Source organism: Carya illinoinensis, chromosome 9, assembly GCF_018687715.1.
Source record: "Carya illinoinensis cultivar Pawnee chromosome 9, C.illinoinensisPawnee_v1, whole genome shotgun sequence".
NCBI classification, from domain to species: domain Eukaryota; kingdom Viridiplantae; phylum Streptophyta; class Magnoliopsida; order Fagales; family Juglandaceae; genus Carya; species Carya illinoinensis.
This window is the reverse complement of record NC_056760.1, coordinates 2,233,244-2,251,583: the sequence shown is the minus strand read 5'-3', so window position 1 is coordinate 2,251,583 and position 18,340 is coordinate 2,233,244. Positions and strand designations below refer to the sequence as shown.

At 38.1% G+C, this 18,340-nt stretch overlaps 1 protein-coding gene across 1 annotated transcript; it reads right to left on the bottom strand.

Annotated features, from left to right (window-relative positions):
- Positions 1-4,885: 4,885 nt before the first annotated feature.
- On the bottom strand, positions 4,886-8,142 carry LOC122275905. Its single transcript, XM_043085243.1, has 3 exons — positions 5,951-8,142; positions 5,737-5,824; positions 4,886-5,635 (listed from the first exon to the last, which is right to left on the bottom strand). Exons 1-3 carry the CDS (start codon positions 8,140-8,142, stop codon positions 4,886-4,888), a joined length of 3,030 nt encoding a protein of 1,009 aa, XP_042941177.1.
- Positions 8,143-18,340: the final 10,198 nt, after the last annotated feature.

Sequence of the window (18,340 nt, the reverse complement as noted above, 5' to 3'; positions counted from 1 at the left end):
GTAATGCCAAACATGATCCAGCTTGTGGGTTGGATATGTACGAATGCAGCTTATGTTGTTTATCATTAAAAAACAGAGTCCTACCCTAACACGGTCAATCAATTCTTGCTTTTCATCATCAGGTACACAACTCCAACTGGCATGCCTCATGTCGGCATGTACTTTAATGATATCCGTTAGTCGCCCAGTGAATATTGCTGCATTCTCGCAAGATGGCCCTCTATGTCCATCTTGTATAACAAGTGGTATTTTTCCCACTTTTCTCATCCTTTCAAATAGAGTGCCCTTCGCTGGCCCTCTTCCCATTTTCTTAGGGGGTGGATCTACATCAATACAGAAAATTGTTATAACTATTGTCTCATATATATATAGCTACCATTAGTATAGATTGCATTAGGCTACTATTTGATTGTGTATCAATTGAGAAATACTTAGTAAATGCTATAGCTTGGATTATTGCACCGAATGACATACCTCTATTAGTGATTGAATCTCCAACCTGGTGTCCACCCAAAACCTCTATTGCACCCGCTGCTCCTACATCCTGAGTTGAATCATTTGAGTCCGGCTCATCCCGCAACACGGTGCTCGGAGGCAACGTGTCCTATACTTGACTACTACATAGCTGAACTCTACCATGTCGGACTCGACCCCCCCGAAACTTTATACTTCTCACCATCCTTGACTTTGCTATTGGGTGGATATCAATACTGTTTTTGCTGCATCCAACCAGGAACATATTTACAACATTAAGTACATATTTGCCAAACAAAACAGTATCGACATGTAAAGTAATGATAAATAAGCCTCTAATTGTTATGTTTGCCACATTATAGTATTGATTTCCTATCATACTAACATGATATAGCCAGGGGGGAAATATTTGACAAGTTTTTGCTCCAACTTTGACCCCATGCGACAAAGTTTGCCCTCTGTGTTTTATGTAAAAAACACTAAGTAGCAGGCCAGCTGGTTTCACAAAACAAGGCATGTAAGGCTCTTCTAAGTTAGTGGGGTAAGAGACTAACCATTCCCCATGTTACTTTAATATGTCTTCTTGAAGTCTTAACTCTGTGATTGTCATTTTAACAAAATATTCTAACTATCATAGGGCTCAATTTTACCAAACTGAACCTGCCAAAATGTCTTTATCAATAAGAAGTCATTAACCACTTTTTTTTTACTTCTATTTTCATTATTCTACAATTTATAGCTAAATTGTAATACTAACATGATAAAATCATCTGTACCTACCCTATTACTGGTGCTAGTATTGAAGTGGTGTCCTGCTCTTCAACTGTGATGTGCACATAGGTGGATGCTATTATGTGTTAGAAAAGTAAAAAAATTTATCTTTTACTCCACCCAGAAACTACATTGATATGTAAAAACAGGGAACAACCTATTTCACCAACGTTCTGTAAATTCCAGCCAGGTAATACTCAATGTAGGGAACTAAACATGTCCATGTCTATAAAAATATAACTGAGTAGCGCTTACAGCTCAGAAGAGAGTTCAATGCATGCTATGTAATGCATGATGTATTAAGGATGATCACTTTGGGTATCTGGTTTACCACAGCTACTACAATATTGCACAAAACACCCATTGTGTAGCACTGTTCGAAGTATGAAGCTGGTGTAAAAAACAGCATGGTTTTTTGACAAATATAACATGCTTGTGATGTATAGTGCATGAACTTTTTTGATGCAAACCGATATGTAATCAACATATGTTCTTAAATTTAACCTACCACAATTTAGTTGTTGCCTAAGAAGAAGAAAAATCCATGCTTTACATGAACAGGTTTTTGTAAAGTGATATTACACGCTAAAAAAACAGAGAACTGTCGAGAATGTATAACCTTTTCATCCATTCAGAAGGAGTTGCACAAATATAATTGTGTAGAGTAGCAATGTGTACCTGACTATTCCTTCCACTTTGGCTTGCCTGGCAGATGTGAAGAGGATAGAGAAGCTGTGGGGTTGTGAATGGATATAGAGGAAATGGCCAGCAGCTCAGAAGGGAGTCTAGGTGAACCCGTGCAGTGAAGGAAAAGGTTGAGAAAAACTCTCAACCTTTTCTCAACTGGAAGTGTTGCTTTACGTGAACTGAGGAACCCAATATGTTATGTATGACTCTACTTCAAACCTCTCAGCTTGCTGTACGATGCCACCAACTCCCCTGCTGTCAATTCCTCATCAATCCACCCTGCAGTTCAGCTTTGCTGTGGACCCCATCACTGGCGCCATTTCCCAGCCAAAAGGCATCATCACAATTAAAATATCCCGCCCTGAATTTTACAATTTTCCCGCTCTGTATTTTGACTTAAATTATCTATGTCCACCACTTTTCTAAGTTTCACCCATTGGGTTATTAATCTGTGTTGGATGCCTTGTAGAATGCTATTTACGTGCACTTGCAAATATCCCTTACTTAAATTGCTATACAGATATTTCAATCTGTATAGTACATTTTGCACTTGTATATGCGCTGGACGCGAGATATTCATGTTAGTGGAAACTATAAATTATTCCCTATAGGTAGGTTGGTGAGCAATAAGTAATTATTGATTTATTCACCAATTCTAGGTAGGAGACTTATAATTTATTCTGCAACTTTTTAATTAATTTTGCTTGCATTCTGATTTTATACTCACTGGAATTTGGTGGTTATTAATTAGGCATAAAAGCCTCTTCTAGAAATATTTGGATCTGGAAATACACCCTCGTTCCCCTCCACAATATATATGCTGACATTGCTATACATATAAATCAATTTCTATATCCTTACATACCATTAAATGAACTACTTTTGAAGAGTAACTAAATATTGCTTGTTAAAGGATATTTAGTGTTATAAAAAATATCCTGGGGATCAATAACTACTTAGCTCTTTACACCACTGCCCTGTTATAGTTATATATTGCGGATGTACTTTGGGTTTAAAGTAGGAGAAACATATTCCAATTGGAACCATGCCTGCTAGTCATGAATGAATCTTGTGCCAGCATAATTGGTAGACATTTCTTTTCTTTCCTGGCCACAAATATAATGCATACTTTGGGCAGAGTATCATAGTTAATAATCATCCACAAGCTAAGCTAGCTTGTGGATGATTATCTGAACCTCACTAACCCTTTATTATACTTAATTAATTCATTATTAATCAATTTGCACCTAGTCAGGAACATATTAGAAGCTGGACTCTGTTTTAGACAATTCAATCATATAGAAACACTTTGCTTCTTCACTCTATGCAAATGTACTTTACTGGTTCATCTACATATAACTTTCACAACCACAGATGCTATATTCTCGAAGGGAGACCCCTCAAAAAAATCAGACTACAATTCTTATCAATTTTATATTCTATTTTCTGGATTGTGCTAACTTAATGATCATGGCATCTCCATCACAAATTTTCCCGCATGCCTGCGAATGGAAAATAAAATTTCACTGATCTTCACTCAATATTCCATTTATGGTTGTATAACTGCCGCAGCTCTTTACCTATGATTTCACACATGCCATATCATATAAGTCAGTAGTAATACTTACCTATATGATATGGGCAATGTAACTTTATGCATTGGTTTCTACTTAACCCCTTAAGTAGGATTAATATTGTGTGAAACAGATTTTAAACCTCTGATTCATCCATATGGTTTTCATAAAGTGTTGTTCTTTACGTAAACGAATATTACATAACTTGCATTCACCATGGTGTGTGAACCTGACTAACTCGCAAACATCTTAGTACATAATATACCCTAGATGAGCATAACTAGCCGCATGTACGCCTATTATAATTAACTTTGCAGCAACTACCAAATGTTATTTCACCCCTTAACTAGGATTAATATTTATATCACTCCCCCATTCGGATGCATTATACCCTATGTCATCCATGCAGCGTGCTTTTATGTCATCTTATATGGACACATCTTGTTCTACTTGCATTCAATTTTTCCATACTAAATCCACATGAGCCAGGACAACCACATTCACTTATTAGTGGAATATAGAATTCAGTTGAGACAAATTACGCTTTAAGACTTAAATTGTTCCCATTTGAATATCAACCTAACATTCAACTGTAACCATAGCCTAGCAATTTGTACCATTTAAATCCCAACACACTATCACAAAATATACTAACTTAGATGCTCGACATTTGATGTAGGTTCTCCAAGCATCACGTTAGCTTTAATGTGCAATCCCCGAAATCTGCACAAAATATGTAATGACCATCTATGAGTAACTGAGCAACTTATATTTCTAAGTTAACAAAGATTATTAGTTACATTATCATGTATACATTGCCTTGTTATGTATACCAAACTTCATACCCATGGAATACCAATTGAGCTCTATCTAATTTTGTTAAACAGCAACCTTTCACAACCTAACCCAACCAATTTGGTTATCAATTTAATGGTCATGGGAAACCAATGACCACATGTTTTACTTAATTTGTTCAACTTTGGCCATTGGAACATTGTACGCTAACCACATAAAGAACATACCTATATGCATTCGCATGCTTGCTTCCCATTGATCTTCTAGCAAAATGGAGTCGATACCCTATGTCATTCATTGTCTGCGCATTACACACATACACGTAGTCAGCAAGTACGTTAGCTTAACTAATCACCTATAGTTTATTAGTTACAACTACAGGTGAGCAACTATAAAAACTTTATGGAACCTATATTAGATTGTTAGTCTTGGTAAAACTACTAGACAGGCAATATTAGACATACTCCTAAATTTTCTTTTCAACATCATCAAATAAACTCACTACAATCATGTCTTGGGGCACTAATCATCATCCTCCCTAGTCAGAGGATGGCTGGACTCGTTGTCCGAGTTGTCATCGTCACTTATGTCCTCCAACAACCCATTTCATCGTCACCTGGGTCAGGATTGGAGTCGACATCATCGTCGATTGATTGGGCCGGGTCTGGACGCGAGATATTTGTTGTCTCAACTAGCAAATGCTCTTCACCGAGTCGGTTCAATGGATCGGGCATGGCTTCATCAACATCAAGAGTAGGGGGATAGTTGTCTAGTGCATTACGAAGGTCATCGTCTGAGTCATCCCATGATGACTCACCATCATCAAGCGCATCCTCAACAGGCGTCATTGCGCGAAGGTTGTAAACATTTCTACTTGTTACCTTATGGACGACCTGCCAACTTCCACCCAAAATTGGATCGGACAAATAAAATACTTGACTTGCTTGGCACGCAAGGGCAAACGGCTCATCTTTATACCACTGCCTAGCAGTATTCACCAACGTTAAGTGGTCCCTAACCCGTATCCCCCTTCTCGGGTCGCCAACATCATACCAACAGCATTGAAATAGATAAACCTTACGCCAACCCATGTAGCGCATTTCTATAATATCATGCAACACTCCGTAGAAGTCAACGGTGGATCCCCGATGCTCGCCATGCACCGCAACCCCACTGTTTTGAGTGCGGCGATGCCTTTCACGCTCCATTGAATGGAATCGAACACCATTCATTATGCATCCAGCATAAGATGCGACCCATGGATCTGGACCACATGCTAATGCATATATGTCGTCGGATACCTCTGTTGGCCTAACTGCACGTAGCTCTCGAATCTACCAGACAAGAGGAAAGCGAAAGTGTAAATCATTACAGCTAATTATGGAATATCAACGTTAACTTAACTACATGCGACCAGAAGGAAACAAACTCTTACCCGTGCCCTGAACCACGATGGAAATTGACTCTGGTGCCTACGATCGATGTTATCAGGGTTCTCTTCTTTCATCTTGTTATAGTGCTCCCTGTCAATACAAGTATTTTGTTAGAAGGTATCAGCAATTGCTGTTGATAACCTAAAGTATTGAACAGTAGGATGATGGACGTACTCAATGTATTGCTCTACCTCCACGCAATTATTAAGAACATACCATCGGGCCTTGACCATTAGTATGTCGGCTAATTTGTGGTGGTGCCCTGTCCCCAATGGTCTAACTTTCTGTGAGAAAACCGATAAACTTGCCCTATTCCCCTCCTCAGCAGAACTGTTAAGTACATCACTATTGCGTTCCTCTCTATTAAACTTAGTTTCTATATCATGGAGGTACATAGAGCAGAATGTAAGGCACTCGAGATGCACATATGCCTCAGCAATTGAGCCTTCAGGACGGGCTCTGTTGCGGACGTACCGCTTGAACTTTCCTAAGTACCTCTCAAAAGGATACATCCATCTGTATTGCACGGGTCCTGCAAGTAGAGCCTCCTCTGGCAAGTGAATAGAGAGGTGCACCATGATATCAAAAAAAGCTGGAGGGAATATCATTTCTAATTTGCAGAGAATCAAGGGAATATTAGCATGAAGACGATGCAACACTGGTAAGTTCAAAGTTCGGGAACATAATTCTTTGAAGAACCAAGACAACTCTAGTAAGGCTTGACGCACGTCGGCCCGTAAGAACCCACCAATAACAACCGGCAACAGTGCTTGCATAAATACGTGACAATCATGGCTCTTCATTCCACTGATCTTTCCCTCATGAACATTGACACACCGAGCAATATTCGATGCGAACCCATTAGGGAATTTAACTTTTGACAACCACTCACAAAAAGCCCTTCGCTCATTTAAATTTAACATGTAGCATCCAAGACCCATGGTTATAGACTCGCCATTTTGTTGTAAATGCAATTCTTTCCTTATTCCAAGATTGACCAAATCTTTACGTGCATTGGCAGAGTCCTTAGTTTTACCTTCAATATTCAACAATGTTCCAACAACGTTATCGCATATGTTTTTCTCTATATGCATGACGTCCAGATTATGTCTCAAACCTAAGGATAACCAGTAAGGAAGTTCAAAAAATATTGACTTTTTCGTCCAATTAAGATGATTGGGAGTTCGTTTCCTTTTGGTAGAAGATTTACCAAACTGAAGATGGGACACTTGACTCAATTGTTGTAGCAATTGCTCTTCCTGGACCCTTGATGGGGGGAGATTGTGCTCTTCATGTCCATTAAAAGCATTTTTTTTCCGTCTCCAACTGTGATCTGGGGCCAACCATCGTCGATGACCCAAATAGCAATGCTTGCGGCCATATACCAACCATTGTGAATTTGTGTCAGTCATGCAATGGGGGCATGCCATCTTGCCCTTTGTACTCCACCCAGAAAGATTGGCATATGCGGGGAAGTCATTGATTGTCCAGAGTAGCGCTGCATGCAACATAAAGTGTTGTTTGCTGTATGCATCATACGTACGAATACCCTCTTCCCATAACTCCTTCAACTCATCGAGTAGAGGACGCAGAAAGACATCAATATCATTACCTGGTGACTTAGGGCCAGGTATTAGCAACGAGAGCATAGTGTATGGTTCTTTCATGCATAGCCAGGGGGGCAAGTTGTACGGCACAAGCAGTACTGGCCAAATGCTATACGGTCTACTCATGTTGTTGAATGGGTTAAACCCATCACTGGCCAAACCAAGTCTAACATTGCGAGGATCTGTGGAAAATGGCATATGTTTCTTATCAAAGTCCTTCCAAGCCTTCGAATCTGATGGGTGTCGCATGCACGTCAGATCGTCAACATGCCCATCTACATGCCATCTCATGTCTTGGGCTGTCTTCTTTGACATATATAGCCTCTGCAAGCGCGGCTTAAGGGGAAAATGTCGGAGTACTTTTTGTGGTATCCTTCGGCCCTGAATTGTGCTCTGCTCCCACCTAGATGCTCCACATTTAGGGCAATCATTGTACGATGCATTTTCCTTCCAAAACAAGGTACAATCATTTGGGCAGACATGAATCTTTTCGTAACTAAATCCCAATCCCCGCTCCAAGCGACGGGCATCATTATATGAATCAGGGAATAGAGCATCAGGAAATGCCTCTTGCAAGAGCTTTAGGACCATATCAAAAGACTTCACGGTCCACCCACCTATGCTCTTGATGTGAAGCAGCTTAACGATGAATGATAGCTTTGAGAACTTAGTACATGAAGGATAAAGTGGACGTCGTGCATCAGCTACCAAGTCCTCGAAATTAGAGTTCACAGGAGGAGTAGAGGTGGAGGGCTGATCGCCACCATAAGATTCACCGTCAGCTCTGATATGATGATCCATATACGACCCATGATGGATGTCATCTAAAAGCTCATCGAGATCATCAATATAATCACTATGAGCCAATGGATCATCTTCTTCTTCGTCCGAAAAAGTTGAATTCCGGAATGGATCATCTTCTCCATGGAATATCCATGGAGTATAAGTTGGATCAATCCCTCTAAAGAACAAATGATCTTCAACTGTACGAATGGAGTGGAAAGCTCTATTCCGACATCTTCTACATGGACACCTAATCTGATCAGTATTAGCAGTGTGGGAAATGGCCATAGCGACGAATTGTCTAACCCCTTCAGCATAGTCACTGGAATGCAATCTATCATTGATATGCATCCAAGACTTATCCATAGTATGAAGCTGACCAAATGGAAGCAAACAACATATTAGGATATTGGTAGATTACAGAGTATTTCAGAATGATTTATAGCTATGAAACTGTCAATAGCTGTTAAAAATCTTGGAGACCTACAAGTATTTTCACCTTGGGGACTTCAAACTAAATATCCAACAATTAAACCTCAAAATCATCCAATACTGTGATGTATAAGGTCAAAGATCACATACATGAAAGTATATTGGCATGCCTATGGTTGTTGCGTGTAGTTAATTAATGGGAACATGCGGCATCCTGATCCATTTAAGTCAGAAGGCGGTTAATAGCTGCACATTAGTGTGGTGTGTGGCCATCATGAAGAGATTGACAATGTAATGATCATGCCAATTACAAGCTGGTCCCACAAGATTGTTGTTTAGGGCGAGGTTGCAGATACAGAGATAGTTATTTAAAAAATCCAAACAGATTAACTATATGCTTGGGACCAAATGCATATGGTTAACCAATGTGTAGTCCACATGCTGTTAATCTGAGTTGGGTATCTTTCCCAAAGGATTAGAAGCTAGCATCAGAATTGGAGTGTCCTACCCTCTAACTTAGTAATGATTTTGGTTACACCTTAAATTAAATTTAAGGTGATTAGACGCAAACTAGGTGGATCCATATGGAAGGTTTACATATGGATAACGGCAAATATATTTTTGTAGCTGAACATGTATATGGATTATCTGTGCTGCAGTTTTTTTTCCCCGGATATAGTTGTTGGGATCATTGTGAAAGTTTTACATACTGGAAGGTTTACATATGGAAGGTTTACATATGGGAAAATAGTATATGATGAATAAGAAATGTTACAAAGTCATAATATTACAAAACAATATAGTCGCATGAATTAATAAGATGATGTATAACTCAAGGGTAAAATTCAGTATGTGGGAAAAAAAAACGAAAAAATAAATACGAAAAAAAAAACTAATTCCTTCGGCTTCGGGTGATGTATAAAAACAGGATAGGATAGAGAAATTGAAAATGGCCCGCACCAATCATGAATCCATTAAAGATTAACCAGTTTATCCGCAGAGTGAATATCAATATGAGTGATGAACCACACAATAAACGGTGAAATAAGGGATTGAATTCACCGTCCGGCAAAATCATTGGTATTGAAATTTAAACACACTACATTTACATCCTTACGTCTATGTTGAGAATTAAAATCATTTGAAGTCAAGAGAATCAGAAATCTGAATTAAATTGTTTGTGACACACAGCCTCTGCATAAATTTGACAGGAAAATCTGAATTCATGTATTGGTCAGGTGGGGATAATAGACCCAAGAAGATCAGACTTGATCAAGATAACCAACATTACTATATTAGGACATGACATGAGACACTAAAAAGGAGAGGATATCTAGTGTGGACAGTCCGTTGACCTTGGGGGGAATCAACCTAAAGGGGTGAAACCGAGACCAATGTTTTTGCCCTCTGTTTTTCCGTATATAATTAACTATATAGGTAGAGGAGTGGGTTTATGTGTGTGTGTGAATTGGTTGGATTACCATTCCCCAATTATAGATTAGGTAGCAGGTTCAAATTATGCTAAGCATAGAGTGTAAAAATCAAAATGGTTTAGGGTAATGCAGAAATGATCCAGCACGTTAATGCAACCATGCTAAACATGTATTAGGGGTTATGTAGAGTAATGTGCAATCCCCACATACATGAGATATGAGGGGAGAAAAAGCTCTTATTCTATTATAAGAGCTATGTTAATCTGGGCCAGTCCTAATAACCCTAACCTTTTGAAGAAGAAAGTTGTGTATGAAAGTATGGTTAATGTAAATTTTCATAAAGGGAGTACCTTCCAATACAGGGTTGAGAAGTCGGTAGCAGAATGAAGGAATGAAAACAAGAAGGGTAATCTTCCATATCAACCACATGCTTTACTAATCCCTTATTGAAGAGTTCATACCCTAGTGTATGAGCAGCCCCATTAGAATATATATTCTTAGCTGACTTAACATACCAACATACAAAAGAATCCATTTGTTGTTTCACCTAAACACGAATCAACCCTGCACTATTAAGCTAACCAATTATAGTGACCAACAATAATCAGAACTTGTGCGGGACTGCTAGTATCAGAAAAATTGTCTCATACCAAGTTGAGAAAAACATGAAAATACCATTTAAAGCAAACCCCACTACAAGATGTTAAAGTGGATCATTGGAGCAAATCCCACTATAATTGTGATTATAGTGGAGATGTGAGTCTAGAAAAGCAAAGCACATCAGCTCAATGTGAATTACGGCACATTGAGCTACTTACAATAAGGGCTATCTTTGCTCCAAAGAACCAGCCTTGGAAGATTGCCCATCTCCTAAATTCTAAGATCTCAGCTAATGATTCATAGAATTTAGGAGTTAAAGAAGCCAACCATAATAATGGTAAAGTGAAAATTGACCATTAGCAGTGGACCTTCATGACAACAATCTGGTGCATTGGGAATACTAGTTGGGATATCATTTGAACTGATTTCAGCTTTACTACATCATGAGAACAAACACTAAAAAACAATTCCACCTTCCAATCAATAGAGTATGGGTTAAAGGAAATTTAACCACGAGTCTGGACAACCCTAATTACCATTATAACAGCATGGACAACATTTCTGTTAAGGGTATGATGCAACCATACACAATATAGGCCCCTAGCCAGAATACCTATAATTTGCATTCCCACGTACACTAAGCTATTGTGAGTAGCTGGGCATGTATGCATGCATGTCTGATAGACAAAAAAATCATGTGTGGATTCAGACAATAAGTGTGCGAAGAACCAAATAGTACTAGCTTATCATGAGCCAGCTGGTTAGATACAATCACAAGTGAGTATGTGACACCCTAACAAACCTTTATGTTTTCAGACCATAAGTACTTATTGCCAAAAAATTTACCCAAGGAGATTGTGTATAATAACCAAACAAGAGCAATAAAGATCTCAAGGGAAATATAAAGGTTTGGGGCTGCTCACGAAACGTCAACATCTTACCTAATAATATTCTCCACAACAATCATGTTCTCTGTTCGTATGCTTTTTCATTACAAAGAATGTCCAAAAAAACGTAAAAACTTTCGATTATTCATTGAAGGAGAAAATGATGATGGGTTATCATTTGTGCAATACAGTTTACAAATTCCATACAAACTAATTAGAGTGCTGAATTAATGGCATTTTAAGCAACTAATTTCATTTATTATAAATCTAAATGCTAAATCTAATACAGGGGTATTTTCAGAACAGAGGGCTGGTCTACCATTTCGTTAAAACTAAAAAACAACCAAAATCTGATTGTTATCCTTCAGCTTTTTTTCCTGTCTAAATAGCGGGCATATGCAGATAATATAACTCCAGAAATCTAGATTCAGTCAAGCAATTACCACTCAAATCTGTTGTGACAACCATATCATAATATTTTCCCTCAAATCGTATACAATCATACAAAAGTTTCTATAATGGTACACAATCATACAACCGATAGATAGAGAACACGGAGGGAGAAGAGAGAGAGGCTTACTGTGTATATCAATTGAGAGAGAGAGGGGACGCACCCACTGATTTCCGGCTGAAGAGAGGGTTCTGGAGTCTAGGGCATCATCACAATTAATAGGCACCAATCGGTGAGGTTGCGTTGGTGGGGCGGATCCTATGCTCCCTGCGAATTAGCCGCCGTCTATAGGGAGAGGGCCATGGTGATTATCGCGAGGTAGGGCATAGGGGGATGGTTGGGGAAGAAAGGAAAGGGCGTACGGGGAAAACAAAGAAAGGGGAAAGGGAAGATGGGTCTCGCGGGGTAACGCGGGGATTATGCCTCGTTTCTATTATTTTTCTATCAATACCGGCCACTTTCAGTCGTCGCAAAAAGCATACATCATCGTGGCAAATAAACAACTACCGACGGATACAATAATGTGAGACCTCATAACCTTTTGCGATTAAGTCCTTATCATGGCAAAAGAAAAAAATTCTACGTTAAAGGATATAACCCATGAGGACCAAGTTTTTATTTTCACTTTTTTTCCTACTAATTCCAGTGGTGGCAAAAAATATATTTGTTAGTGATAAAAATTCCTTTTCCCACTAAATTATTCTCACCGAACTAAACTCATGGTAAAAAGTATGTTTCCTTTCCACGACTAGTTTTGGAGAGAATTAGTGGATGTTTGCCACCCTCTTGTGTCATGGAGAAAGAATTGGTGGCAAAAACCTCAAATTGTTGTAGTGCATCCTTGATCGATCGCCTTGGACCACGCTTTATACAGTACTAGAGAGAGAGAGAGAGAGAGAGAGAGAGTTGCTTGTTGCGCACAGTTCACAATTAGCAGTACTACTTGGTCGAAGTCAAATTATAATTTACAAAGAGTTCGAGTCAATGCATGATATTGCTATGATTACATATAGAAAGAGTTTTGACAATAATTATGTATGTTCTGTGAAAAAAATCCACCAACTAGAATTTATACCTACAGAGGGCTCCTTTGAATTTTTCATGGTCCGCCGCCCCCAAAATCCCAATTAGCTATATATAGCGCCAACTCTAATAATTATTTCATGCTTACGTATATATCGTGTAATAAATTTCATTTAATTAAGAATTGTCGTTGCAGTTGGTCTGCCTTTTATATATAGCACTTCAAATTTTAAAGAGTATTGTTATAGTTACAAAAAAAAGATTACATAAAAATAATTTTATAAATAGATATAACTTTATATAATCTATTAGATCTACTTTACAATAAATATAACTTTACATTTATTTTGTTCTACGGTCAAAAATGGCGATTGGTCGTAGAATCCGTTCCTCTAAGTTAATTCAATGCTTCCAAGTTCAGTTCCTGTGATGATCTGTTTCTGCATGTGGTTAAATAGCTTATTTTGATTCGGAGTTGTAAATATTCTTTTAGCTATTTATTTTGGCTGCTGCCTTGCAGGTGCATGCATTCTCATCTTTAAATTTCCTTTGAACACTTGAAAATTCTTGAACACGTGTAATTTTTTTCTTTTTTGTGATCAATTCTTGAATCCAAAATGGTTTCTACTTTCTTGTATCTAGCTACAAGCTGCCATGCATGCATGGAAGATCAAGAGGAAAGTCTCGTAGAAAAAAAATATCCTATAGGCTGGAGATTTAAAGATCTCAAGCATTTATAATCAATATATATACTAACAAAAAAAATATATAATATCTATTAATGATCCATGATCTTAACGGGAAAAAAAAAACTTTCAACAAATCATATCTGATATCTGAAGCCCTAGTAAACATGGCTGCTAAAGCACGTTGAAATTAAGATGCCTGCTGCCTGTCAGCCCATGATCAGTATATACATATATATATATATATATATATATATATATATTAAAACTTTGTGCATAACCAATTTAATCAGAGTTAAAAAAATAACCGCATGCATGGTTGGGAAGTACTCATCGATCAGCATTGAATAAATACATTTAAAAAAACAAAAGGGCGTGAAATGTCAAATTAAGTTGCCTACGACATGATCAAAGTAGAGACGTTCAGTGGCTTCTGCTGGCCTGCATCATGCATATATATTGCTTGCTAAATCAAGCAGAAGATCGATCTACTAATTTATATGTCAAAAGATAATGGCTTGTTTTCAGAGGGCCTGACGACTTTCTAAAATATCAGTCATCAAGAATCAAGATGGAGCAGAAAGACCGGCAATTAACCATTTTTATTTCTTAGAATATTAATTAAATACGCGCTTTGATATTATATTCAACAAAATATTTTATTTTTACCAAGCACGAGAAACAGCTTTGAAGTTTCCTTATTTGAAATCTTTCTATATATATATATATATATATAAGTTTCCTTATCGCACTACAAGAATAAAGCCTTTTTCTAGCAATTAAAAGTTTGATGGAAATAAAATTGCTGCAAAAAATCTTTATTTGCAACAATTTAAAAATTGATGCAAAGTTTTTTACATCAAAATTCGAAATTAATCTTTTGCAACAATGTTTCACTTTTTACGACAGTTGCAGTTTGCTGCAATATTAAAAATGGTACTTCCGGCTCATTTTTTACTTGTTGCAACAAAATAATTGTTGTAATAAAAAAAAATACTTTTGCAGCTATGTAAATTTCGATGTAAAAATAACGTTTTCTTATACTCACTTTTTCCCACTTTTTTCTCTCCCCTTTCTCTTCCCCCCCCCCCCCCGGCGGTGAGTCCGTGACTTTCTTCTTCGTCGATCTGCAGAAATTTCCCTCTCTCGGCTTCTTGATCTCCCTCATCTTCTGCTGATCGATCTCGCTCAATCTCCTCACTGTATTAAACGCCGCCGTCGACCCACCGATGCCGTCCACCTCCTCAGTCGCCGGTCCCTCTCACGCGGCTTCTCTCTGTCCCAGGTAATCTCCCTCTCTCTTCACCCACAAACCCACAAATCTCTGCCTTCCTCCACGGCGCAGCTCCACCGCCACCCCCATGCTCCACCTCCAGCTACGACAGTTGCAGAGCCCCGATCCAAGCTCTCCGTCTCTCTCCCCGTCGATCTACTCTCCCTCACACGGATCTGGCTCAAGCCGTGTGTACAAGCCACGCAGCTGCCTTCCTCCACGGCGCAACTCCACCGCCTCCCCTTCAATGCCGCCCACAAACCTAGAAACCCAGTAGAACTTGGGGTTGACGGGCTGCCGATGTTCAGCGGTTTGATATATTGTGCCAAATAAATTCCGTTCTTAGTAGAACTTGTGCCAAATAAATTTAAAAAGTCGTTGAGAAACCTGATATATTGCAGCGGCTTCCCATCAGTATTGCAACGTTACTAATCGACCCAAGAACGGAACTGCAGCGATTAGAAATGGTACTCCTCCACGGCAGTTGCAGCGGACATGCTCTGTTTTTCGCATCAGTAGAAAACGATGGAAAACTTCTGTTTTCCCAACGATTCACGTCCATAGCTGAGTTCCCTTAGTTGCAACGAAACTAAGGCGTCCAACGTGCGACCAACCCAGAATAGTTGGTACAGTCCAACTGCTGCGATTTATAGGATGAATTCCGAAGGATGCTATTGCTGAAACAGGGCAGTTTTGTTGTAGTGTCGGAAATCTTTCTATCTTTGGCTATATATATATATTTGTTAAGGGTTTCACAGCCACCTATCACATTGACCACCTACAACAAATAAAAGGACGGCACTGATTTCCATGAGAAAACTCTAATGCTAAAGTCAGAAATATAATATAAGAGTAAGAACATATAGTCAATCAAGTTAAGAATTTGTTCTCTCCTGTAAGCTATTTATAGAGGTTATTTTCTTGTTGTGATATGAGTCTAATTAGTTTTGTAAAGTCTTTTCTTTCTAGAAGTGTGAGTCCATCTCTTGCTAGAAGTTTGAATTCCCCCTATCTGATATCTTTTTGATTTTATCTCTTAGATTGTGAGCTTGATTACTAGAGGATACAAATATTCCTTCTAATATTAATGGAAGAAAAATAGGGTCAAAGTTGCATGCAGCTATATCTCATTGTGATCGATCCAGAATGGGACTCGGTAACAATTATATGGCTAAAGTCCACCGATGGATTTTTTTTTTTTTTTTTTTTTCTTTTATACATTGGGGAGGGGAGTTGGACCATGATCTCCATTTTAAAAACGTAGGTCTTGTGCCATCAGGGCACAGGCCCCTGGCCACCGATGGAATTTTAATTTTGAGAAATTCCTGCTCTCATATGGATTTCAAATTTTTGTTCGCGTTTCGAAACCGTGCGGAAGAAATTCGGGCCATGCATATTGGGCTCGAGCTTGCTATATATCCAAGTAATTATGGGGGCCTTTCGTTTTGGACTTTATTGGAAATAACTTTCTCCGGGCCTGGCCCATCTTATCTTGTTAGTGGCAGTCCAAATTAGAATCTCGGTCGCGACGACGTTCTCTCTGTTATTAGGTGTAAGTTGTAAGTTTGTAACCCACTCGACCCTCAGCCACACACTGACACACAGGTTTCTCAGGTTGCTTGCTTGTGCAAAATAGAATTAAACGAGCTTCTTCCGAGGAACAAGGAAGGAAAGATAAATTCAAGGTTCCGATTCTCTCTTACTAAATGGGTTTTCATCTGTCATGTTTTTCTTTTTTCCAATCCCTTTGGAGTTTATTCAGTTTTTGGCAAAGCATTGATTTTTTCGCTTGTTATTTCTGTTGCTTTCCCTGTTTTTTGTAGAATGAATGAATTTCAGTGTTTTTGTCTCATACATATTATTTAATTTCACACTAATTTATTAGGCCCTAAATTGGTTGCATTCTAATAATTCTGTTTGGGAAGTTGCATACAAATCATGAGAATTTGGAAGAAAGCAACACGAGCTTGGTTAATGGTGAACTCAGAAAAATAATAAAAGATTTGGGTTTTACAATTAAAAGTCCAAATGTGTACCCACTTCAAGAAATTCCTTGTTTGCCCTTCACTCACTTTCTTAATCAAATCGATTGTACCATTAATTCGTAGTTTCTTTTTTCTCTTTTTTTTTTTTCTTTTTTTTTTGGCGTCCATTTTTCTTGTATGGTGTTCTAGCAGAGTCCTGGTACATTTAATGTGTTTCAGTTCCTTTTCTCGAAGCCACAAAGCTTCTTAGAAATGGGCTTTTACCAGTGAAGAGCAATCACATATGGTTTCTAAAGAGATGTGAAACAACCCTGGAAAACATAATATTCCTAGGTGATTTGCTGGTTTTAAAAATATTATTCATGAGGCAAACTTGAAGATTATGGTTTCTAATATCTACGAGTAAAAAAATGGAGCTGCTGATTGCTTCGCTAGAACAGGCATCTCAGAAAAGAATAGAAGTTTAGAACATGAATTTCCAAGAGATGTTTTTTAGAGATGACATTAATTATTATATAGGTTGGATTGTGCATGGTACTGCCTTTCACGATTGAGATTAATTATTACATTTTTCGTTGGCTCCAAGGAACCATAAGCTTACCTTACATATCATCCTTGCTTTAACTCTCTGGTTTCTTTACAAATTCCACACTGTTGCAAGGTTTAAGCTTTTGCTTAGGAAGCTCTTGGTGTCATCTTTATTACATTGTACTATGGAGAAAATCCACATCTATCAATGCATTTTTTATGAGTAGATTTACTTGCCAGCCCTCCGCATAAAAAATTTTAGATTGTGAGGTTGAAAGGTTTAAAATTTGTTGCACTTTGCAGCTTTGCTATCCATTGAAACCATTATATTTTTCATGCATTAAAATTCCTCCTTTAGGTGAATTCCAATTGAAAACATAGATAATGCAGTAACGTTTTATAATTGGAGAGAACTTTTAGACCATGTTAGAAATCTTATGTGGCGTTTTATTGGCTGTGAGATCTAGTTTCAATTATTTATGATGCCATTTACAATAAAAAGCCTCTAGTGCTTATTAGTAACAATTATAAATTGAGTTGAGTGTTTGTAATAAATCGGTTTTTCATGTTGATTCTTCTTCATGGTACTGGTGACGTACTGTTAATGGTTAAAAGACATTCTTTAGTGCCCATTGCTCCAATGTACTCATCTCATGTAAGTTTTCCACTTGCTTTTCATTTATATTTTTGGTCACCTTAGAATCATGTCACTTTTTTTGTTTCCATTAGTTAAACATTGGACTGCTGAAATTTCTGTATGTTTCTGTGCTTGGCTGTATGATATATGATGACACTCTCTTCTGTCTTGTTTGGTGCTGTCGAGTGGTTTTGTCCACTTCCACAATCAAAACTTTATGAGCATTATTTTCTTTATGAGACAGCTCAGGGAGCTATGTTTGGGTGTTGAGGATACCTCAA

Excerpts from the sequence above, each read along its gene's own strand:
- LOC122275905 (XM_043085243.1), bottom strand. The coding sequence starts at position 8,142 with ATGGATCATCATATCAGAGCTGACGGTGAATCTTATGGTGGCGATCAG. Across the intron at positions 5,825-5,950 it reads CTAATGGTCAAGGCCCGATG|GGAGCACTATAACAAGATGA; the intron begins GTATGTTCTTAA and ends TTGTATTGACAG. Across the intron at positions 5,636-5,736 it reads CATCGTGGTTCAGGGCACGG|ATTCGAGAGCTACGTGCAGT; the intron begins GTAAGAGTTTGT and ends CTTGTCTGGTAG.